Source organism: Liolophura sinensis, chromosome 9 (assembly GCF_032854445.1).
Source record: "Liolophura sinensis isolate JHLJ2023 chromosome 9, CUHK_Ljap_v2, whole genome shotgun sequence".
Classification (NCBI taxonomy): Eukaryota; Metazoa; Mollusca; class Polyplacophora; order Chitonida; family Chitonidae; genus Liolophura; species Liolophura sinensis.
The window spans coordinates 3,146,714-3,172,897 of record NC_088303.1 but is presented as its reverse complement, the minus strand read 5'-3'; the positions used below and the strand labels follow the sequence as shown (position 1 = coordinate 3,172,897).

Here is a 26,184-nt window from a genome sequence, read left to right as displayed (position 1 = left end):
GGCTAAGTGTGATGTGAGCGACCTGTGTAGAGCTAAGTTACCTGGTCAAAGCCTGTGTTTCCTGCAATATGCTGAAATGATGCAGCATGCATTATAAATATTGCATATATCATTTTGTTTCAAGAACCCAAGCTTTGCCATTCACATTCTACATCAGCACATGTTGCTATTTGAAAAGGAGAAAATGCTGAAGAAAAATGCCAGAAACACATTGTGCCCACTATGTGGAGATGATATTTCCCTAGACATGAGTACGTGCAAGAGATTTCCCCGAAGCTGGTCCAAAGGTGCGTATTGCTACAAACTCTTACGTACTCGGAATCTCTCGGGAATACTCGTTAACTTGAAAGGAAAGTTTCTTAGGGGACTACGTTATGGAAGCCGAATAAGGCCACCATCGCATAGCGCCGGGTGATGGAACCATGGTATATGGTATCATGATGGCTAAATCCGGTTTCCATAGTACGTGACACTGAAATTCGAACGTTTCCTGTAAGCGAATTTCCGGAATACTATTCTCAAACTATAAACCAGTTATGTAGGAAATGAAGATTTTGATATTTTACAATGGATATAAAGGAAGTTATTTCAAGAGTTTTAAGCAAATGTTTCACCCACACAACAGCTAGCTGGCCCACCCTCTTATATCTGAACAATTATACCAAGTAAAAGAGCTATTAAAAAAGATAAGCATGTTTTTTTGCTAAGTTTGAAATGTCAGTACTTTATGACATCATTTTGTCGTGAATGACAAACTGAAAGTGTTTTACACTTTCGATATTTGTTGTGAATAGCAGGTTTTGCAATATTTACTGATCCCTGATTCTGCCAAAACAAATCTAATACTTATCGTTTATCGTCATAAATAGGCCATTTAAACTATATGCAAACATTGGAATAATTTTGCCCGAGTCAAAGAAGGAATGTTCATTCGACACAGTTGCCAGTGCAAGCCATTTGCAGACATTTTAATACCAAAAAATAGCCAAACATAATTCTGTGATTTATGATTTTCAGATTTCAGCCAGATTTGTGGAACATTTGGTTGTGGGTTTGTCTTTAGTGTTCGGATATGATCGTCGTGGAGCTGTTTGTAAATCAAATGCCGCCCAGTTCTTGGTCGTCACTTTTACTTACACCATGCACCTATCACGTCCACCCAGTTCATGGGTGAAACCACACCTCCACCACTGAATCAAGACGCTTTACAGGCATGGCGCACAGGATTAGTGTTGTATTCCAAAGTCGTTGGGGGAACCTTATGTTCCCATACGTCTCTCTCGTTGGTATAGCACAAGGGAACAATTTCACACCTGAGATATACAGAGACCGATAGCAACATCAACAAAATCTTTCATCCTTGGGCCAGCTCATCCCTTTCCAGTCGTGGCTGGGCGCCGTAGCATACATACAAGGAGGAGAGAGGATGCTCGTTGGACTCTCAAGGTAACCAAACTTGGAAATTCCGATGTTATTCTGAATGGTTACTTCCAGTCATGGCGTTACTTCGGCAATGTAGACAAAGATCTTCGCCAGCAGTTTGCGTTTCATCAGGTCGTGTTGAGAAGAGCCAGGAACCTATTATACCATTTAACTAAGAAATTCGGGAAAAATTCCAAGAAGACTAAGTTTGATCTGTGTCCAGGTTGGGGAAACATGACCTAATGGGCTATGGGTACGTGGCGGTCAGTAGGGAGGTCCATTTAGCCAGGTCCATGGCGTACTTCCGACATACAAAGGCCTCGTCACTCCGTATTAATTGTAGCATCCAATGATGTGGCCTGGTGCTGGAGGAATTTAATGGGAGATGATGTGTTTTATCTAGGTGCTGGCAACCCGCACGAGGTGGATCTAGCTGTCCTGTCTATACAATTCACACCATTATGACTGTTCGTTCGGCTGGTAGGCCGCCTTACTGGCCGGAGGAAAAGGGCTGTATTACAAAGATTACCCCCGGGCTGGGTCCACCTGATCCAAACTCTTCACCAATGAGGATTATTGGTACCCTTCCGTCGGAAGGTCTGTCAGCAGTCTGTGGATGGTCGTAGGTTTGCCCCCGTTTCCTCCCATCATAACGCCATGAGTAAGAGTGAAATATTTTTGAGTAAGGCGTAAAACACCAATGAAATATAAAATAAATAAATAAATAAATAATCTTATATATAGCTCTGTCAAAGTTTTTGTGATGTGATGAATAGGACCCACATGTCCATATTAACTGCTTGTTACAACTACCTGTCGTAATGATTTTATTCTTTTACTCTCTCGTCTCGAAGAAGCGCCTTTTTAACAAGGCGCCTCGTTGCCTGCCTGGGCTCTCTAGTTTAATACACAGTCTATCCTCGATGAGGGATATGTTTTGTGCAATTTTTTGTGGCTATTTTTTGAAAGCGTTTGTCTTGATTCGTGATTGATTTAATGGAGGAACTCGTGCATTCTTTGTCAAATAATAACCAAAAGAGATGAGAAGGGCAAGCACCTTTTGAAGAACATGAATGTCGGAAATATTTGCGATAGAGCCTCATTTGAGCAGAATGCCAAAGGTGCGAAATGGGCAACGAGAATCACAAAAACGACCTGATATCAATCTGAAACCATTGTAAATATATAAGGAAATGTTAGATTCCACATTTCTAGAAATGATAGAGACTAATCGTCGTGTAGCAATAACTTTACTGGAACATTTCTGGGAAGACACACATAAAGAATTTTGCATCACACCATGCAGGTATATGAACTCAAAACGCGGTCCTTAACGTTACAGGACTCTCATATATATACTGTAACTCTTTAGTGATCGTGTCAGTATACCTATGGTATACTGTTCCCTAAACCGACAACATTCTTTTGACAGAAATAAGCGAAAATATACTGATGACAGTGTAATGTATGAAAATGCCATATCGTCATAATCATTCACAGCATCGTCGATCTCCTCATGTAGAAATACTGGAGTAAAAAGATCATTGAGATGTTATTATTTCAGTTGCACTTATATATACTTATGTATGGAAGCCTGATGAGCACATCTCGGCCCGCGGGTCGCGGCCCGCGGCACGAGGCGGAGCAAATCGCGCACGAATAGTACCGTTCTCGTGCCGTGGCCCTCGACCCGCGTTTGTACCTGCGTGCATTGTTCACATGAGGTTCACGGTCAATATTTTTCATCTGACGTCAGAAGCACGCCAGTTCTGCAGTAAATATATCGATAACGTGATGTTTCTAGTCTGCCCCCTTTCATTCAGTTCAACTGAGGAGGAACATTAGTATAGCGTTTACTGAACTGCGTGTACTTCGATATATATGATACTGATACTCCTGTTGATATAATATTTTTCCTGCATCCTTCCATCTTCGTTTAATTAAGCCACCGATTCCGACATCATCTAGGCCTACCTTGATTTACTTAGCCATATTAACTCTCCAAAGCCCTAAGCTGTCCTTCATAAATATGCATGATCCATGGTAAAATCCGATTCCACCTTAGTTATGGACAATGACAGGAGTTCTAAACAACATTCTGTAAGACGGGTCAGAAGTTTCCCTTTCGTGTCTAAAACAAAATGGCCGCCCAGTGTTAAAGCATTGTGGAAAAGGTCACTTTTTGCTACTTCGCTAGTGACCATAAGGCTATAGTTGAGCAAAGTAACGTCATGAAACATATGCAAAAATACTCAGACTATCTGGAAAGCTGAAAATTATACAAATCCAACGGATGCAAGATCGCTGAAAAACATCCCATTGCAATAACGTTGGGAGGACCGTTTCCTTCCGCCACGCCGTTTGTTACTAAGGAGATCACGTGGTCTCTAGTTTCCGATCTGGCTTACAGAATGGGATGTAGCTGAAGTGAGAATTATGCGGTGTATGTAGTAAATTTATTTCACGTTAGACGTAGAAGTGCTAGTGTAAAAAAATATCTCCCTGCACATCGTCGTGTTAAGGGTTATCGGGGGTACGGTGATTTGGGGGTAAAATATGCTCGATAGCAATTAATGGCGAAACAACAACATAGGCAATATCGATCCGTTTTTCGGCCCCTTTCGCTCACCAATATTGTCTGATAGCACCGGGACTTTCCACTGCCTGATGATTTTTAATAACAGCACATCGATCACCGTTCACAGCACTGCTTATTGCATATATGTATATATTTCTGTGGCTCGAACATTATATATCTGTGCCGATGCCGTTTCTCCACCCACAAAGGATATATTCATATGCATCACTGGTTCTTTATCATAATGACCAGTACATACCCTCTATAAAGAAGCGTGTACAAATTTACACATCCATAATGAACTTTGAAAACAAGGAATTATGTTTCAGTTGTGGCTTGAGTGACGTCATTGAAACGTTTAGCTACGTGTCCTGTGTATGTATTAAGATACTAGTGTAAAAGATGTAAAAGAAAGTTCCTTTTCTGCATTCATAAATATGAATGGGTCTGCATATATTAAACGATATACGATGGAGTGTAGAAAGAAAAAGACGGTGTATGCATGTCTACGTGATCCCCGGAAAGGTCAAGCTTCTGGTGGAACTGAACGAATTATGAGAACCTCCTTTGCGTTGTAAACATCCGGGGCACAAGCATTTTAATTCGGTCAGACATGCATTTGTCCTATTCCGCGTGAGGTACAAAGGTCAAGGTGCTGACACTGCTACTGATTGTTTGTTGCTGGCATGAACCTGAATACACAGACGTCATTGCTATATACCAACATCTTAAATGATTTCTAAAGACAAGGATTTTAAACGATTTCAAAAGGCTAAATTAAAAAAAAACTAAAGTAAATTGAGTCCAGTGTGCACGGAAATGATGCCTACGCTGTAACATATACATCTTCTTACCAAATATGAAAAAATGAATTTAAAATATTTTACACTGTTCTCGCAGGTATATTAATTCATAGTTTTGAAGAGATGTCATAGCTTCACTGAGGCAGTCATCAGCACACTCTTTAGTCCTGTGACTAAAGTGCTGGGGGTGAATCCAAACCGAGTTTAACTCACATGAGATAGGCCTTAAATAGGGTTTTAACATGAATAATGAAAAATAGCTCTTAGGTAAGAATTTTTTTTCTGGAAAAGTAATCAGAATGTGCCTAACTTTCAAATATGACAGTTTCATTGCCCTGTAGTTCTTTAAGCTTAAGAAATCTGCAAAAATCAACATATCTCCTATACAGCCCAAAGCTGTGGTATTCTTCTGAACCTTCTGTAATTGCTTTAAAGGAAACATAAAACGCTTCGTTTAACATATAACAGAAACAAAGATACACCCCCCCCCCCCCGGCATCTTTGGGTTCTGGTGCTGAAATGGCCTAAAAGTGCAGTCTACGTAGCCTGCAGTGATGACTTTGAGGACAATACAGCTGTGAAAACAACTCTGTTGGGGTATCCGACGGCATCAGGTGCCCCCTCGAGTCATGCAGTGTCTGAGCACCTGACAGCTTGCTTACACTGGACATAGACCAATGTAAAGTCCGAAACCGCTGGAAGATGTGATTCAGCAGACAGCTTAACACACCCATTCTGTCTTCCCCGCGGAGTTGTTTCAGTGAGAGCGGCTATCGTTGACGTCATCACTGCAGGGTACTCAATTTCCAGATTGACCAAAAACATCCCCCTCACCCACCAGGAGGAAGGCTGCACTGTTTTATAATATGTTATCGCACATCCCAAAGTGCATATTATAAAATGAAAACGAAACGTTTCGTTCATATCCTTTATGAGTGCTTGCAGAATTCAGGACAGAACAAGAGTACCGGTATGCGCGCTAACGTATTTCTAACTCATATCACTTAACGAATCTATATGTATACTTATGTTAACTTTCAGTTATTTTTATTATTTTTATTTTAGAAAGTTACATTCATTGAAATGTTTTAATTTTATGATGGAAATGATTAACGATTAATATTCACAAAGATTGTGTACAGGTGAATTCTTCAGGATATCCTGCCAGTATACCATTCCTAAACCCATCACAGAATTCAGCTCTTTACTAGCCAGTGCAAGATACATCAGTAAGAGAATCTTGCCGTTAACTGTATATGCGTCGGTGCTGTGCTGGACACATCAGTGTGAGAACCATGGTGTCAGCTGTTTATACGCTAGTGCTGGATACATCAGTGTGAGAACCACGGTGTCAGCTGTTTATACGTTAGTGCTGGACACACCAGTATGAGAACCAAGGTGCCCGCTGTTTATACGCTAGTGCTGGGCTTATTAGTGTGAGAACCACGGCGTCAGCTGTTTATTTATTTATTCATTTCTTTGATTGGTGTTTAACGCCGTACTCAAGCATATTTCACTTATACGAGGGCGGCCAGCACTATGGTGGGTGGAGGCCGGGCAGAGCCCCGGGGAAACCCAAGACCTTCCGTAGGTCAACCTGCGGATGGTCGTGGGTTCCCCCGGGCTCTGCCCTGTGTCTGTCCCACCATAGTGCTGGCCGCCGTCGTATAAGTGAAATATTCTTGAGTACGGCGTAAAACACCAATCAAATAAATAAATAAATCAAATGATGTACATATTACGTCATAGTCGGCATTGTGGCAGATGTTTTTATCGCCTCTAAGTTCGTCATTCAGCATATATATTCGCATTAGCTAGAATATTCGGAATCATTCATATATATGGGTTATACCAAAGCCTTATAAATCACAGAAGACAAATGATACGGGCTGAAAAACATATCTGCGCATTTACACTGTACACAAACAAGGGATATCCAGGCAGCCTCACTAAATATATATTCTAATGTAGGCCTACAACCTCTATGCTGGGGAGTGGCTAAATGGCTTCTTAGACAACAGACAGTGTTTAATTATATATACTAGGTGACTCAGTTACCGGATATTCGAACACCAAACGCACATAATTCCACAAAGCAGGGTCAACCTTTACGACCAAAGTCAAGGTTAAGTTTTTGTTTTCTTTCTGTGAAACCATTTCAGCGCAAGTTTCGACATAGACCACTGTGACGTGAGAGTATACTATAGGTATAAATATATATACACCGCATCAACCAATCGTCTTCTCCCAATGTCCAAAAGGTGCACTGTCCAATCTTCATAAATAGCGCAATTCTCGAAACGGATTTCCACACACACAGCAGCAGAAGTGGTGATCACTGGATCGACTCTTTATATGTTTATGATTTAAGGAGTTGAGAGCAGAGCTAGTTTCTACTCTAGGTTTTACAGATAACCTTTTCTGTGAACTACAACCGAGTTGCCTGATATACAGATATTGAGAGAATAGTGTAGGCCGGGATTTATCATGCCTCAACAAGACACCGTTGTTGAGGAAACAAAAGAAAAGAAAGAATGGTGAGTGCTTAAACATATATGTATATATAGACTGCACATGGTTGGATATCACGGGAGTTTATAGAAAGTGGTTGTAGTTGTCAGTGCATTCAGTGGTTGTATACATGCCATATAGAGTCTACATGTGTTAATAAATTGTAATTACATCTGCATGAGTACAGACTGATGTGATTTTAGTACTTTTAATTGAGTTTTGAGGAGGATAAAAACAGCAAAAGTTTCCTTTGGATGCCTGAATACTTAATAGAAAATGAAGTTATACTCAGTATTCACATATTAATATTGTGATCCTCGATATTTATTTCAACAAATTTTATCAAAATTTCAGTATTTCAAGTTTTAATTGTATATGGATGTACCCATTTTGCAGAATAAGACGTGCCGGTAGTTTTAAGCCGATTATTAATTAGGTGTTGGTGCTGTTAATGTTGGTGTTGTCGGTGCCTATGGGCCTAATTAGGCCTTCGTCACAATTAACTAAGCTGACATGCAAGGACATGTCTATAATATGAATGAATGAATGAATGAATGAATGTGGCTTAACGCCACATGGGCAATATCTCTGCCATATCGTGGCGAGCTATGTGTTTCTGTTCTAAATACATTTATAGGCTTACACGCAAAGAAAGAGAATAATATTTCGTGCATCTTTACCTCTTGTGTCTGAAAAAAGCCAATTATAGAATCTTGCTTTGAGAATGTTTGTATGCAGTTAATATACTAAAAAAAAAGTTCTATAAGAACATCGCATGTAACCTAGCGATCTAATAAATATATAGCCCTAGATAAATAAATAACGCAGAGGTAGCTAGGTATAGGTCCTATAAGATGGGTTGTCTGGATGCATCTAGCTACCGGATTTATAAATTGCGTTGTCACAAAATAATTTCAAAGGTAGACCTGCGTATATAGTGGATTTGATTACAATTCAAGGTTACCCATTTGGCTAAAAATAGATCAACTCAGTTTATGACACGTCTTCAACCCGAATCGATTTCCAAATCCTGTTCTGACGGCGACCCGCTGTTCTCAATTTTGACCAACCAGCGGAAGCCATTTGTGACACACCCCCGGCATGGGATTTTGGTCGCTTTGGTTGTATCCCGGTGCTCCTTAATATAGTTCCAACATGATAAAAGCTTGCTCTCATGCCTTTGTCAATATTGTGTTCAGAAGAGCATTTGGTTTTGATGTATAGTAAAACCAGAAACGGACGTTCTATTGACTTTGGTGGTGTTTGACGTGTTGTGACGTTTCTAGATATTACTCCGCGCTAATACGCGGATCCCCTGCTTATTTAGCGCGGCGCTCGAATGGAAGTCAACAGCTGATCGCTAAGGAATTAAACACGCTCGAGCAGCTTTGGCAAAATGGCCAGTCTAGGACTAAAAATTTTACGGTGAGTTCAAAAGTTTACCGGTGATCTTCTTTTCACTGTAAATATTGGGTGGGGTCGTTTTGTATTTCCTGAGTTTTACCTTAATTTCAACATACCGGCATATGAGCAGACCTCGGCACACGCGCATGACCTTAGACTGCAGGAGTCGTACGTGGAGAGACACGGAAACTGGTGAAATTTTGTCCCGGACAAACATTAACGTGCGAATATCCTGGCCATGTTGTTTTTCAGTCATCGAAAACTAACTTCGTCGATTTTATTCTCGCCTGACATAGGCCTACATAAATTTTTCAAAGTCTTTGGTATTGCTTAATCTTCCCATGTCCAATCCAAAACGGGCGAAAGTCAACTGATCAATTTCACTACCATTGCCCTATTTTTTTTTTTTTTAATATAACTTTTCTTCTCTGGCTTTGAGTGTATTTTTCATTGTGAGTGACATGTTGTAGTTGTTGTTTACATGTTGTATGAACATACTGTGTATTACGTTAAATTCTATTCACATATAGTAGTTAAGTATGATATGATTTGTGGAAAGGATCGAATAGCTTGGTCTGCCATTACCGTTCGGTTGTGTGACAGTGTGCATTTGCACAACCGTATTAAATGCATGAGGCAGCTGTAAAGACGAGGTTTATCCTTTAGTTAGCCCCTAATCAGATGTTTACTGTGAAAACCTGGTTCATCCATTAATTGAAGTCACCACCTGACAGAAACCTCAACTTTAAAATTTTTGTTCATTAATTATTACTTCCACTTGAAAAAAAACAGAGCGTAAAGAAAAAATGGTTAGGAATGAAGTGATAAAATTGGCAGATTTTAAATTTAATTTAGGCCTGAAAGACTCGAACTTCTTTTCTTATACTGGCCTAGCGGCGTCGGAGTCTTGATGCTTACAAAATGTATTAATTTCGTACTCAAAGAAGTTCCAGGCCAGTTGTCTTTGTTATGGAACAAGTCTCACGAAAAGTGAAATACATTGTGCTGCAACTGTACGTCCCTACTCGATTTATAACAGATTTATTATAATTTATGGCCATAAAGGCCTGCACGGTATATCCTCCACTATGAAGCAGGAGATGCGTATAGCTGCTCAATGTGGCGGCAGTTGCTGAGGAGCGTACACTGTAAACGTCGACTCCAACGACGCTAAACCAGAGTAAGCAAAAGAGCTGGAATCTTTCGGGGCTAAGTTTAATTGTAATGTGTCGGTTGTAGCAAATTTCTTTATATTTTTCAATCGCCTTACTCAAGAATATGTCACTTTCACAGCGGCAGTCAGCTTCATGGATGGAGGAGACCTGGGTGCCCTGGATAAACTAACGACCTTTGGCATGTTACTGATGAACTTATTCATGTTTGACTCACAGATATACTAACAATAGTGGGAAAGACAAGTGTTCGGAAATTAATATTAGATCGCACAAGCATGTAATGCTTATTCATGTCAGCAAGGCCCTGTGAACTGAAAGAGCAAGGAAATACATGTACACATATTCCCAGACCAAGGCCAGTATTGAACTGGCATCTTGCGTTTATAGCAATAATGAAAGACAAGTGACTTAACCATGCAGTCACGACCAGGATCATTATATTGCCCATTTGCTGTATTGACCTAAGAAAGAATGAAACACATCAAAGAATTACATCAGTAGTATGCCGCAAAACTATTCTTTCTCCTAGTTGTGGAGAAAATGAAGACTGGATTACACAATTGAGGACACCATTGCTATGCCTAATATTACTGGTGTAGTGAAACAAAACCTGCATGACTGTCGTTCCAAAACTGTCGTTATGATTGGTGAGTGCTGATGGACTCTTAGTTCATGTTAATATTAAAATTCAAATTAATATGAACTCTGTTAAGGTAGGGAAAGGTCATCAGATGACATCTTTTGTTGAAGAATGTCCTTCAAAGTTCTCTGTACTACACTCCTACTTTACATTTCCAGCTGTTAGTAGATTATTGATCTGGTGATTATTTGTACTCCCTCATTTGGACACTTTACACTCGATAAAGGTAGACGTGTAGGTATAAGTTCACATGTAACCTGAATCTAATTATAGTTTAACCCGCTGGGATTCGTGTTAACCAGTACATGGGCATTGTAAAGGTTACTCCATAAAGATAAGTATCAAAAAATGCAGACAAGGCTTTCCACAGCCTTTTAACCTGGTGACACACACAGAAGTTTACAGATAGAGTGGGTGACCCAGTTAGTCCCAACAGACTGCATGTCAGATCTGGAGAGGGAAATGCTCAACCTGGGATAGCATCCACTGATTCAAGTTTACCAGGGTCTCTGTTTGCACAAGGCTTGGTGGCCTTCTGTCAGGTGCACTGGCTTGACATGGAGGCAGCCTGTGTATGTGACAAGACATGGTTAAATCATATGACAAGTTTGAATAAATAAGGCGTTTTACTCGTCCCAGACTTTTTAGCTCTGTATAAATGGTCATTCTTTACCACTGGACCCAGTAGTCCTTAAATTTTATACTTTGTAAATTTGGGGTAAGAAAATTGCTTGTTTCCCATCACCATCCATCTCGACTTCTATCTGCCACCCTTTTTTATTTACTTCCTTTTAGTTGGGTCAAGTAAAATGCCAAGTGAAGTTGTCAGGATCATGGAAAGAGCATTGGAACCTGACATTTGGCTTGATTGGTGTATCATACCAACACAGTGTACATATGTGAGACCAGAATATCGGTCATTAAGACACCTGTGCAAGAGGTGAAGAATGAAATCTGAACTGTTGGATTGAGGGTGTTCAGGTTAAGATCTATGTACAAGTCACTATTTTTTGCTCCTTTCCCCCGCACTCTTGCCACCTTGCACATCTCTGGAAGGTTAACTTATCTCTAATGCCTTTGTGATATCAGAGTTTCTTATCTGAGGTCATTGTAGTGGAAATGTACTGATCAAGTTATTAAAGGTTTTGGAAAGTTTTCCTGAAATTTGATGTTTTGTACAGATGTCTTTGATTCTTTACTACCATGTACATTGTTACTACCATGTACATTGTAACTCAAAATACATGTATATATCATGTGTAATTTGTGTATATAGCATTTGATAGCATGGCAGTATTTTATACTGGTTAACTGCAAAAGTCTGAGTGGGTGTGAGAACTTTGAAATCAGTGTGTATCTGCATCATTAAATGTGATGGAAAATTTCACAATACAGTTTCTCTGACCCTGGACATTCTATGGGAAGGGAACTTATGTATGTGTGTACTGTCTTTTCTGAAAAATAAATTCTTATGTAGTAAATACAATTCACTGTAATAATGAAGCAGATTCCTACAGATGGTACCCTAATTTTCTAACCGTGTTAACCACCTCTGTAACCAGCGCTATGAAACATTCTGAGAGAACTATGGGGTGCAGAGAAATAATTTACATAGTTTTATGAAGCTTATATCTTTAATGAGTTAACACAAACAAATATTTTTTAGCGTTATTTTGGTAATAATTGTATGCATAACTTTCACTGAAAAAAGTCCTTTAGTTGTTGAAAAGGTTAAAGCTTTAACATCTGCACCAGGCTTCTAAGGTGCGTTGACTTTCCAAGTCTTGCTTGAATACCATTGTTCATGTGTTTCTTCTGACTGCTTTATGGGGCTATTTTATTTTGGAGGATGTGAAAGGTTGTCCTGACATAGTAATACATAGCAATATATTACAGAGATGTTGTCTTCGTGGAAATATTCATGCAAGACAGCGAGAATGTTTAGGGTCTCTGCTTGAAATGAGTTCGTTCAGAGTTTGACATTCATGTAACTGTTCTGCTACAAACCCTTGCACAAGTTTAAGATAAGAGATTATATTTCATATTGCATGTTATTTGGACTGAAGATCTGTGAAGTTCCCAAAATCAGAAATGGGACTATACTTTTTACACAAATACCCTCTCCGTGTGTCCATGTAAAATTCATCAAAATAGAACGTCTCCAGGAGGGAAAGACACCCTCTGGCTAAGACTGCTATCATGCAGCTCTGCGGGAATTATACATGGGTTAATCACTGAGAAAAGTCATGTATATAAATAATATGATAATGCATTATAAATAGCTTCATGTGTATGCAAGATATCTCCACCACACATTAAATTCTTTAGTGCAAATTGAGCTTTGTAAACCAATGTAAACTCTGTGTTACATGTAGTTTTACTTTATACTGCGCATATCTTCTGTGAGTCCAGTTTTAAAGAGGATCTTTGCCAGAATTGTTTTTTGGCTATGTTAGCTAATATCTGGTTTGTAGATTGGCTAGCAGGCTACCTGGTGTTTTCAGACCTGGTGTTTTCAGACCTGGTGTGTGCTTAAATATATTACATAATCCAGTTTGATCCTTTCTGTCTCATTTGTAGGATCTTAAAAATATTTCTGTGGACAGGAGTTGCACTGAATTTGCAACTTAATAAGATTATGGAGAATGGAGAGAAGCTTATGTGGTTGCATTGGTTGGGGAAAGGGAAGCATCCTGTGGCTTTGTGGCTGATACTGATGTATCTACTTATGTAATTACAGTAAATAAGTGCCCTAAAAGTTCGCCGAAATAAGTGATTTTTTGGTGGCAAAGAAATGTCAAAATATTGCTTTTGGTGCTGAAATAAACATTTCTTGAAAATTGTCCCATCTTCCAAGCAAACCTCAAAATACCTTTTTAAAGTCAGTGGTGAAGATATAATTGTAAATTATACACACTTTCAACATTCAGCAATTCAGCAACAAATATCTAATTCTATAGCTTGTGAAAAAAGCAATTTCCAGTTTTCTGCAAAACAAGGTATTTTATGGCTGCGTTAGGTATTTTATTGTTGCGTTGTAGACAAAACATGAACATGATGGAGAATCAGAGCAAGTCCTACAGAGTTGATTTGTTTTTGGCTGTGCAATGTTTTTGCCTTATATCTTGTATGGAACATATAGTTGCCTAAGTAAGAATTATTGAACTATGTCACACTTACAGCCTGAATTATTCTTTAAAATCAGTGATCAATTAAATGGTCCAGAAAGCTCATTGCTGTTGCACTGTACGAGTATTACAGTCAAACTGTGGAATACGTCATTGTTTTGTTTGACAGTGGATTCATTTATAATAAATGTCCCCCCTCTGGTCAGCAACAGTGCTCCGGCTTTTGACCAATGTGGTAATGCGGTTTAATCTAACTCTGACTTGTTCACTTCACCATGAGGTTTTTTAGGTACCTGTAATGTAAAGAGTGGTGGTTTACTTCAGGCTCTAGGCTCCAGTTCTCCCCACCCATAAAATTGATCATGTGATTGTAGTGAAGAAGTCTGAAGTACAGTGTTAAACACAAATCAAATAAATACTAAAAGTATTGTGCACATTTTCAGGTCATGCCGACTTCTCCAGAATGGCTCCAAGATTCCCCTATACTGCACTGCTCAGAGTCGAGCTTTCAACATGATATATGGGGACCTGAACAAATTGACCCCAGACGTGCGACATTATGTGGAGGAGAATGCCAAGCTGTGCCAGCCTGAAAATATTCATGTCTGTGATGGCTCTGAAAAGGAGAATGAAATGTTGCTATACTTGCTGCAGAGGGATGGGCTCATCAAACGGCTACGGAAATATGAAAACTGGTACGAGAAATAGATTTTTAACAGTGGATTTGATCTCTGCCTCAGTGTTGAAGATTGTCATCATGAACATGTAGAACAAAGTTTTGAAAGTTTTGTCCCGACAACATTCCATTTCCATTATCCTTGTTTTTGACTTTTAGGAATAGCAAAATTGGATAAAACCGGTTGAAATTTGCATTGTATGGAAAAAGTAACACGATCACATGTAGGTTTGTTCAGTTTAATGGTTGTTCCCACCAAACCTTGAGACGGTGGACTTCAGAAAATTTATCAATAAATCAACTGGTGCCTGACCCTGATGTGAGTAGATGTAAATAAAAAAGTGGAAGATTTTATTAAACATACTGGGATAACAGGTAGAATTTAACAAGTGAATCAGCAGTTTTGGTGTGATTTCAGCTGGCTTGCACGGACTGACCCATCTGATGTTGCCCGTGTGGAGAGTAAAACATTCATGTCCACATATTACCAGAGAGACTCCATTCCTATCCCCAAAACAGGTGTGCAGGGGCAGCTTGGGAACTGGATTGCCCCTGATGACCTGGACTCCGAGCTCAATATGAGGTTCCCAGGCTGTATGAGAGGTAACATTTTGCTTACTGCTGTTGCTAGTTTATGCCCATTCTTCCTTTTTTTCCTGCAAATTTTTAACTAAGGTTGGTATGAACTGGACATTTAATCAATGTAAAATTCAGTTTTGGCTTATGCAGTTGTTTTATTTTTGAAACTTGAATTTTAAGATGTTATTCATGTAAATAAGGAATTGTGTGATATAGAATGACATTTAAAACGAAGTGGTGATCAAATAAAGGCAGGTTATTTGGAAGAAATACACTCAGAATAGTGTCTTATTCACATGATGCGTTTGTAGATGATCTATATCATTATAAATTGGTCGTGGGATTCCCCCGGGCTCCCCCACCATAATGCTGGCCGTCGCTGTAGAAGTAAAATATTCTTGAACGGTGTAAAACACCAATCAAATAGATAAATTAACAACATAAATGTATCATGACACTCTGAATGACGATGGACCAAAATATTTGAAGTAAATAAATTCTTTGTATCTCATTACGAAATGACAAAATATTCAAGTTGGATGAACATGAATGAAGATATATTTGTGAACACAGTGTATCTGTAGACTACATTGTTTTACAGGACGCACAATGTTCGTGATACCATTCAGTATGGGCCCTGTGGGGTCCCCCTTATCCAAGATTGGTGTTCAACTGACAGACTCAGCCTATGTAGTGGTCAGCATGAGGGTGATGACCAGGATGGGTGCACAAGTACTGGATGCCCTTGGAGATAGCGACTTTGTCAAATGTCTTCATTCTGTTGGGGTGCCGTTACCCACTAGCAGTAAGTGCAGTTAGATGATCTCCACCACATACTCTTTTTATTTTAAAAGTTTTCCACCTTATTACAGACCTGAAAAAATATACAATTTGATCAGCTTGCTTTGGTTTAATTTGAGCATGAACTACTGTCATTGTCATATTTTGTGGTATATACACTGTGGTATTTTGATTGAAAAAATTGAACTTCATTGAATAAAGTGAATATATTTAGTTATTGGTTTCCTGCAGACATTACAGTGCTTACTTGAGTTGACAAAATCACTGGAATTCTATTCAGAACAGATTTGTCATGAACATAGATGCCGTAATTCGTTGACCTTTTCGACCAGCTGAGCAGCACTCATGGTCGGAATGCTTGAGAGAAAGTTGACAAAACAGGGTCAGGGGCTGAAGGGGAGTCTGATCAGAAAAGTTGAATAGCTCGCCTTTCCCCTTGATGATTCTCACCCATATAACTATAGACAATATAGAAAGTCTGCTTGTGTCAACTGGTGGGCGGTTTGCATGGATACACTCTCGCCAGTGAAGGGGCAACGTATGCTTTGGGCGGTCAGTCTGAGTTAACACACAAGGCAAAAATGCAGGCCAAAAATGTATTGGTGATTTCCCAAGCCACATCGTCTTTTGTGTACTATCATTTGTTCACTACGGGCAATGACGGACTGCCAAGATGTTCAATAGCCTATTACACAACTTAATATATTATATAAGTTCATCTGTAAGTGTTTGAAAAGCAAACCAACAATACATGGGCGAGTAAAGGGAACATATGTTAGCTGGTCGGTGAGACACTGAATTTCTACTCAGACGGGGGTCATTCTCAATAACATGTCAGCCGATACAATGTTAGGTGAAATTATTTGACTGTTGCGGGTAACCTTATCCACCCGCTATAATCAGTCTGACTCATGTTTTTCTTGTAAGAAAATCTATTTTCACCCACTTTGTTTGCATAAAAACATACGTAAGTCTTCACACCTTACCAATGGAGGCTTTCATATCTTACGATATATTTGTGAGTAAATTTGGGGGAGGAAGGGTCAGTCTAAAACTGACAGTGTATTCAAATATAAACAGCCAAGTTATATTGATATCCAAATGGCTACTTCGCCCAGCTCTGGGTATAGCCTTTGAAGTTCCGACATTGTTTGTAGGGCCTGTCCATCATAGCAGGGACCCAATCCAACCACCTGTTTCGGTAATTGTTTGGAATTCAGGCCGTGGTAAATTTTCATATAGCCAATTCTGTAAGCTGTCGGTTAGCTACATGTGAAACTTATGCAGTGACTGAGTTTCCAGAAAATATGAGTAGGAATAGATTTAGCCTTGCATTAACACAGTGTTTACAATTGTTGTAATATGAAGTGGGTAGTGGGCATCCATATCCACACATGCACACACAGTGTTTAATCTGTGCATGTTGAGTTTGTGATCGCCATTTTGTGACATCGGGAATGTCTGGAGATTACAAATTTACTTATGTACAGACATGGCAGTCGGCTTATAATCATGCGAGAACGAGGTTTGAACATGTGTTAGATTAGGAAACTTCGCCCCATGTTTACATGTATAACTGACAGTTTTCGAAATGAAATGGCAGAAACCTAGATCGCTTCTAAGATGGAATGATGATACACCACATGCGCAAGGCTTGCAAAACTTCCCTCCTGTGTTTTACCGGAGCTTAAGGGCAGATACTTGTCAGTCACGTCTTTATCGCTGAAATGCATTTTCATGCTGTTCCCTGTATAACACATTCACCGATGCAGTGTAGTTGACAGCTGGAGAAGCAGTCGTTACTTAGCTTGCCAGTTTGACAAGAACATGCTGTGCAACAGGTTCAGAATTTACAGGTTTGTAAACAACTGTGGCTACTTTCTTCATTTTAATTCTTGGATAAAAATAAAGGTCTTGTGGAATTTTTCAAGAGTATATCCATCGGACTACTTTCATCTCGCATATTATGAGCAGCACACTCCCGTGTCATTGTTTGTCTAGCCATTGATTGAGGCGAGAAAATAACCCACCCAACCATTGCGGCACTGTTTTAAGTTTCGATCATTCGATCTAAAAGTGGCAAATTTCATGGATTGGCACACAGATGTGGCTTGACACCTGCTGGTCGAAATAGTCAGCGAATTACTGTAATTAAAATTTGAGTTTTGTTGATTTTTTTTGTTTTGCATTTTCTTTTATATCTTACAACTTCCTTTTTCGCTACATTTGTTTTTTGACTTCCTCAGTTCATGTTTTTTATTTGTTTTCCCGCTCTATAGTAAAATCATCCAGATCACGTTCCCCAAACAGTAGGTAGAGGGGGGATAAATGTGTTGTCTATCTGTCCAAACCCTGTGTAGTAAATTCACTCACCTACATGTAGTTCACATTTTAAATAAGGCATGTTTTGTATAGTGATGGTGTTTGGTTCTGGTAAAATAAACTTGGTGAAATACTTGGTGCAGGAACCTGTGGACCCTAGCACTTATTGCAGACCATGAATATTGAATTGTGTGATATCGAAATATTATCATGTGTTTTTTTCTGTGAATGTTGTATGTACTAAAACACTTCAAATCCATGTTTGGTTTCACATGTGCTCATTGTGTCGTATGCCCAGTCGAATGATGACCCAAACGTTGGTTTCTGCCGATGCTGACTGTTGTCTTTGTTAATGTATGGACACATACATAGTATATGTTAACAGACTTTTGGCCTATCTTTATGTGTGTGTTAATATATATTTGGCTGTGACATGGCTGCGAAATTGTTCACCATAACACTAGCCAGCAAGCAAAAGAAGAAAAAAATAATTGAAATGGGCCAACTATAAGAATAAGGAACAAGATCAAAATAGGTACAAAATAGACTCCACTAGTGTTGGAAAAGCCTGTACAAATGCACACAATCTTGCCCATCATTGTCTTTTAACAAATAGTGAAATTTGTTTTGATTGTACTATCTTGATTTTATATTAAAAATTAAGTGCTTCAGCATATTACATTACTATTTCCTTTTTACCCCTTTTAAAATCTTCTGCAATATACATCCATTGTTCAGATTTTATGGGCTTGAAGATAGGTCTTGATTTGCCGGCTTATATCCCATGATATGCCTTACAGATGACTCGAGAACATTTTGGTCCATGCATTTCAAATTGCTCTTTCCGAAGAAATTATATATTTTATTATATTTTGTGAAATATTTGCTCTTAGTAGTTTAAGTATAAGTGTTTGATTCCTATGTATTAAGTTACTACTACTTCAAACATTATTCTCCATGAAAACTATTAAAAGCAATATCAAGTGGTTGTGTGTAGTTTGTACAGAAGCAGGCTAAGGATGGCATGAGGAAAAGAAATGCCTGCATAAGGCCTTGTCAATACAACCTTAAAATGTCGCTGTGTATGCCTGTTTCAGAGGGCCTTGTGAACAACTGGCCATGTAACCCCAAAAGAACCATCATCGCTCACATTCCAGAGACCAATGAGATCTGCTCGTACGGCAGCGGTTACGGAGGAAACTCACTCTTGGGCAAGAAATGTTTCTCACTGCGCTTAGGGTCCATTATGGCAAAGCATGAGGGATGGTTGGCAGAACACATGCTGGTGGGTTCAATGCCTATACTCCATATGTAAACAGAGATAATAATATGACAGGGTTTACGCCATGGTCCTTTTCGAAGGGAGACAACTCATGTAATCCATTGGACCACATGGCCCATTTACTGCATCATTTGTTTGTAGGAAATGTGCTCAGCTAGTTCACACTTTCACAGGTGACAGTTTTTTTTTGCAGCTGACAGTTTTTTCACAGCTGACAGTTTTGTCTCCTTTTCCATTCCAAATATTCCTACAGCAGAAACAGAAAACTACCCAGGCAAGGTTTTTAACGTACCAACTCATTTACATGTGCAGATTTTAGGTATAGAGAATCCTAAAGGAGAGAAGAAGTATGTGGCAGCAGCCTTTCCCAGTGCCTGTGGGAAAACGAACCTGGCCATGATGAATCCGTCGCTGCCAGGCTACAAGATCACCTGTGTGGGAGATGACATTGCCTGGATGAGGTTTGACGAGCACGGACAGTTGAGAGCCATCAATCCAGAAGCTGGCTTCTTTGGAGTCGCTCCAGGTAGGTCTACTCTGATGTTAAATTCTCCAGATGTTGTGTACTTCATATATTTGTTAATTAAAGATTGTAAGGACAAATTCAACATACTGGGCCATACTCCAAAGCTCTTTGTTGGCCATAACTTGGAGTAGAGCATTTTTTTTTTTGGGGGGGGGGGGGGGCTGGTATACTGTTAATTATGGCTTAGGAGCATTGAAAATGAATCCCTTCTCTGAACTTCACATAAGTTAGATTAGCTGTCATGGTATTACAAGTGGAATCCTTATGCTTAAACTTGGCCTCCACAATTGTTGTTTCTTAAAGTAATAGAAAGCCAAACTATGTAGTAGGGTTCATCATACTGAAAACTGTGCATAAAAACACCATTAATTTTTTTAGATTGTTTTTAAGAGTGTTCAAAGGCATTCAAATATTTGAATACAGTGGTAGAGTTTTTGGGCCATACTGGCGGTATCTAGGAACTCTGACGTCACACAACCTTTTTTTTTTCCTGAACTTCACTAGAAAGAAGGAATATTTGGGGAAAGTTATTTCAGTTATCTTTTTCTCATGGGTAAAGAGTTATTCCAACATTCAGTGTCCTGATTACAGTTGGATAAACTCCTAACCTCTGATAGTATGGTCCATAAAGCCCACCTTAGGATTCAGATGTTTGAGTGCCTAGAACTCTTTTCACAAAAATGTAAAAAAAATGAAAGTATATTTATGCATAGTTTTAAGTGATCTATTTAGTGATGCCTACTTCAATTTTTAGAGATCCTTTCCTTTAAATTTGGTAATGAAGTGTCTGTGCTGTACACTGTACATGATTGTCTTGTCTTTCTTAAGCAATGAACAATGATTCATTCCAGGCACATCTGCTAAAACAAATCCAAATGCAATGGAAACAATCAAGAAGAACACAATATTCACAAATGTGGCTGAGACCAGTGATGGTGGGTTCTTCTGGGAGGGATTAGAAGAAGAAATCCCCAAATTTGTCTCCATCAAGTCCTGGCTGGGGGTCAGTGACTGGTCACCTGAGAGCAAGAAAAATTCAGCTCATCCCAACTCCAGGTAAGTGAGGACACGTTGGCCATTTTGAACTGTCTTATTTGATGGAAGTGCTGGTGGCCAAAGTAATTGTTCAGATAAAACTTATGTGACACAACTGGATTTGATCCAAGCCGATTTTGAAGCCCATTATAGGGTTTGGGCATCCACGGCTTGGGTGCCCAAAGAAGGAGTGGTAATACAAATTATAATAACGAGATGTGAAATTAAAAATATTTGGTTTGGTAAGTATTAAATTGTTTGTGCAAGTCTTCATGTGGTTATGTACATAAAACAAGTTTTATGTTGGCTGTAACAGACCTGTTTCACTCACTTCACCAACCAGTTGAGCTACTGAAGACTTGTAACGATGCCTTACCTTGTACTGAATTAGCCCTTGCATTGGGTGAAAGAGCTTGTTCAGCGCTGTCATAAGCGTGATGGCTTGTACAGGCATATTGTCTTTGTACTGTTCTGTATTATTCTGTTATAGCTATATTAATCTATCATATTAATGTTGTCATGAGCATGATGTAAACAGCAATAAAATATGATGTCTGTGTTTTTGCCTGCCCAGATTCTGTACCCCTGCTAGTCAGTGTCCAATCATGGATGATCACTGGGAGGACCCTGCTGGAGTGCCAATCTCAGCCATCATTTTTGGAGGCAGGAGACCTGAAGGTATACATTCTACATTCTATTTTTTCAGATTTTTAAGTGATCAGTATTAAGGCTGAGACATTGATTGAATATCATTAATTCATACTCTGCTGTCAGGTATGGGCCATGTACAAATTTACAAAATAGAGACGAAACTTTCAAACAGTTTTTGATTTGTTTTTTGATTTATATGTAGGGGAAATATCGGGATTTGCTTCATTGAGAAAGGTGTTTTCTTCTAATGCAGCTTTGAAATATCTGGCTCAAGTGCTCAGCTTGCCATAGATTGGTCTCTATAGATTCATGAGCTCTGCAGTGGGAGTGAAAGAATATAGCCATGGGAAATTTGCCATTCTTTCCACTTTCCCTTCATTTTAGGGGGGCAGAATTTTAAAATCTTTGTCGTTGTGCCTGCTGTGTAACTTGGTATGAAACAAGGTTCAGTAGTATCAGGTTACACAACAAACACCCCTTTGGCAGAGATCAAACCCAAATCCTAAAACCTTGTTACAGTAATACTGGTTTAATGATATTGTCTGAGGCAGAATCAGGTTTGGATGCAAAATTTAAAATATTTGTCCATGAAAAAGTTGAATTTTAAAGGGCACATTGCAAATGTTTTTAATAGTTCTACATTATGTAAGTCACTGTTAGTGTGAGGAAGTTCAGTAGAGTAAATTTCTCTGTGATCAGGGATGGCATTTAAACACAAAAGCCACAATATAACGACCGCACTAGTCTGAGCTATGGGAATAACACTTCGGCATGTTTCTCAGTGTGTGCCATAAAGCAGAGAAGCGTATTTTGTTCAACTTCCCAATGTTCGACAGCTGTTTATTAATTTACAATTCAATACAACGTTCTTACAATTTGTGTATATATTTAGATGTTCAATGCAGGCTTAATTTTGTGGACAAAATAAACCCAGATTGTTGGTTGACTTCTGATAGCTGTACGTTTTACTGTTGCAGGTGTACCTTTGGTGTACGAGTCATTTGACTGGAATCATGGTGTATTTGTGGGGGCCAGTATGAGATCAGAGGCCACGGCTGCTGCCGAACACAAAGGTGAGGCAGAATTTAATGACCGACCACAAACTTGCACTAAGCAATGCGATCTGAAGGTATTTTAATCAACTAAATGTTCTGTTGTGATTGTAACTCGTTAGTGCAAGAATGGTGTTGATTGTAGGTTTGAGCTACGATTGTCATTTTGGGGTTCTCAATCAACTTTTTAACAGCCAAGTCTTAACAACTAAGCTGTTCTGAGCTATTTGATTCGTAAAGACCACAAGGTCTAGAGGCCTAGAGGTTTAAAGCTCTGGCTTGCTGCAACAGTCAGGCTCTTGACCAATGAGGTGGTGTGTTCAAATCATTTGTCAGAAGTTTGTCATGTACCTGGTGACATCCACTTCAGTTTCCTCCACCCATAAACCACTGCGGTCATAGGAGTGAAAAATTCTTCAGCACTGTTTTTTCAATGCCACTGAAAAAATAAATATTTTTCTGTCTTGAAATTTTAGGTAAAGTCATCATGCACGACCCGTTTGCCATGAGGCCTTTCTTCGGTTACAATTTTGGCCATTATATGAAGCACTGGCTGTGTTTGAAGAAACGGCCTAATGCGACCATGCCAAAAATCTTTCATGTTAACTGGTTCCGCAAGAATGATCAGGGGAAGTTCATTTGGCCAGGTTTTGGGGAGAATGCTCGTGTGTTGGACTGGATTTGTCGCAGAGTTGACGGGGAGGACATTGCCGAGAAGAGCATGATCGGTTATGTGCCCAAACCAAACTCCCTTCTCATGGAGGGCTTGGAAGGAAGTGTCGACATGCAAGCCCTCTTTGATCTGCCCAAAGAGTTCTGGGAACGGGAAGTCAAGGACATCAGGAAATATCTTGAGGAACAGGTGAATGAAGACGTCCCAGATGAGATCTGGGAGGAGTTGGAGAAGTTGCACACGCGTGTGGAGTCAGAGAAATTGTAGCACAGTCCAGCTGTAGATGTTTCTATTTAAGTGAACTTCAGTTGTTGAAATGTCTTTGTGCCTTGACTTCCAGTGACTTGAATCTAAGCTGGTGCTTATATAATTACATGCGCTGTTTTAGGGGTCTGGGTGCTTCATTGTGTAAGTAAATGCATAAGGGACTTTTCAGATAGGAGACTGGACTACTGGATATCAGCTGTGAACAGCGTGCTGATGCATGGGAGGGAAGCTTTGTGCATGTAGTGCCTGTGTGTGGACCAATGCAACTGTTGTAATCTTTGTCTAAGTTACTACACATAAAATCATCCACACATAAAATCATCCACACGTATGATAAATTCATGCAATTTATGCTAAAAATTACTTGCCATTTATCTTATATCCCAAGCTTTGGCATCTTTGGGTTTGTTTGAAAAACATACTCTTTCCAACATTTTTGTAACTCTGGTCACTTTTTACAAAGGATTAATTATATATTTTGCTATAGTCAAATCTGTATTCCATGTATGTGTACAGATCTTTCACTATTTATATATAATGGGTCAGTGGAAAGCCTAATGAAATTTTTAACTATGTGGATATGTCATGAAATGTCGTTCTTAACAGTTTTGTGAAATCCATTTGTCATCACACCCTTCATGTTTAACAACGAAACATACTTCTCGCTCAGACATCTACAAATTATAAATTCTAAAAATTTGCATTAGATCCAACAAAGATGGCTCATAATCTTAGTACTATATATATGCAAATTTTTTTATTAGTGTTAATATATTTTTATATTCAAATTGATTTTTAAGGCATTCTTAATACTTACATATGCACTTGTCGTAATCATTCACCTATCCAAGTGTTGTACTCCAATTTAAACACTGCTGTCAAGGCTGTAGGAACTATCTACTTCATCCTAACCGTTAACAGATGCATTAAAAAAAAAACCTGTATATATATATATGTATAATGTTACTAATAAATGTTAAAGCAATTGAAAAAAAATTTGTAGGCAAAACTACTTGTTGAAAAACATTACCTGTGTAATTTTTTCCTTTAGTTTTTTTTTTTCTTTTTTTGGTTATTATTTGATAACACAGCATCAGAGGAATTACTTAGTGAAAAACACAAATGAAATATTTGCTATGCATGGCATATTTCTGTCATATTCCGACAGCTTTAACATTTTGTGGTATGAACAAAAAATGCTTGTATTTATGAATGTGAACATCACAAAAAAGTTGTTCAAAGAAAGTTTCTTGTCTCATACCTTTTTGGAGTTTTATTTTTGCAAAAATGTTTACATGCTCTCTACTTGTGTATGTGTATCTGTTTTGTGGTCAACAGTATATGGGAGAGGTCCTAGGTCTGGTACCACCATCAATATTGTTATTGCTCATTTTCTTTATATAGGTTGTAACTGTCTGAAATTTGATGTATGGAGACAGTTGTGGGGGATAAAATGGTTTTTTTGTTTTGTCATTTAAGAAAAGAAAAAAAGAAGATCCCTGACAAATTCATAAAATAAACAATTGTGCCACCTGTGATGTTAAAGTACCAAAAATGTTGATAATTCAAACTTATATATCTATGCAGAATAAATTACTATTATCAGTCATACCTCCTGCAACTTGTGTTCAACTAGTGTTTCAGTTAAGATGTTGTTTTCAGGAGCCTGATGTGGCTTGATAAGTTGCTTGATTACGAAACCTGCAGTACAGTAAAAATCAGGGTTCAATCCTAGCAGTGGCCTATCACCAAAATGATGTTTGTCAGTACCCTACAGATGGGAAAGTTTTTCAGTAACTTGTCAAATGTTGGTGGGACCTGAGGAAACAGAACTTCACCCTATGCACCGATATAGTGGAATCCAGCAGATGTATAAGGCTGGTTCTGGGGCGTGTAGTGTTTTTATTGGTAGCCGCAACTGAATGAATAGATTGATATCAATTCAGCTCGTCACCAATCTTGAATAAGTTTAAATGATGTAAAAGATTTCCATCATCCAAAAAATAGTCCACCGCATGGAAAGTTAATTTGTTTTTTTCAATAGGGCTTATTTACATAGCAAGATTTTGAAGTTATCGTCTCTTGCAAGTTATATGATAGTTATGATCATGAAAAAGGCAATGTTAGCTATTAGTTTCCAGACAGGCGCTGTATAATCGTGGTCTAATTGCCATTAATCTTCGTACTTTTGCAAAATATCAACTGACCCTCCTTTTCCAAGATTAGAATCAGAAATTCATTACCTAAAATTTTGCTGGCATTTATTTCCGTTTCGGAGAAGTACACAGGCTTACATTCATGACGTTGTACGTACAACTATATTTGCTTGAACTGCTTTGTGATCAAGTATCTGAAATAATTTACAAATCAATCTGCTGTCTGCAGAAGGAATCAAATTGTTTGACATTTGTTCAGTATTTATTTTGAAATGTCTGGGCTTTCGAGACCTTACATATCTTTCACGGAATTGTCTAAAGTTTAAACGTAACGTTATTTATCCCGCATCAGACAAAATACTCCGCTTTTCATTGCGCAACAACGGTCACGTGGGTACAGATATGTTCTCGAATCCTGCAGTCGACGTCAATTTGTCTCCTGAGTAGGCCACAATGCATTTACTTTTGTTTGGTTGTGAAAATTGCTGTAGCGATTCACCTTT

At 38.8% G+C, this 26,184-nt stretch overlaps 1 protein-coding gene across 1 annotated transcript; it reads left to right on the top strand.

Annotated features, from left to right (window-relative positions):
* Nucleotides 1-8,519: 8,519 nt before the first annotated feature.
* LOC135475179 (phosphoenolpyruvate carboxykinase, cytosolic [GTP]-like) lies at nt 8,520-24,497 on the top strand. The gene is made up of 10 exons (XM_064754968.1): nt 8,520-8,739; nt 14,105-14,356; nt 14,756-14,940; nt 15,518-15,721; nt 19,137-19,324; nt 19,634-19,847; nt 20,699-20,903; nt 21,457-21,560; nt 22,511-22,606; nt 23,062-24,497. Exons 1-10 carry the CDS (start codon nt 8,711-8,713, stop codon nt 23,523-23,525), a joined length of 1,941 nt encoding a protein of 646 aa, XP_064611038.1. The 5' UTR covers nt 8,520-8,710; the 3' UTR covers nt 23,526-24,497.
* Nucleotides 24,498-26,184: the final 1,687 nt, after the last annotated feature.

Coding starts and splice junctions, on each gene's coding strand:
- LOC135475179 (XM_064754968.1), top strand. CDS start 8,711: ATGGCCAGTCTAGGACTAAAAATTTTACG. Junction 19,848..20,698: donor CTTCTTTGGAGTCGCTCCAG/GTAGGTCTACTC, acceptor GATTCATTCCAG/GCACATCTGCTAAAACAAAT. Junction 20,904..21,456: donor TCAGCTCATCCCAACTCCAG/GTAAGTGAGGAC, acceptor TTGCCTGCCCAG/ATTCTGTACCCCTGCTAGTC.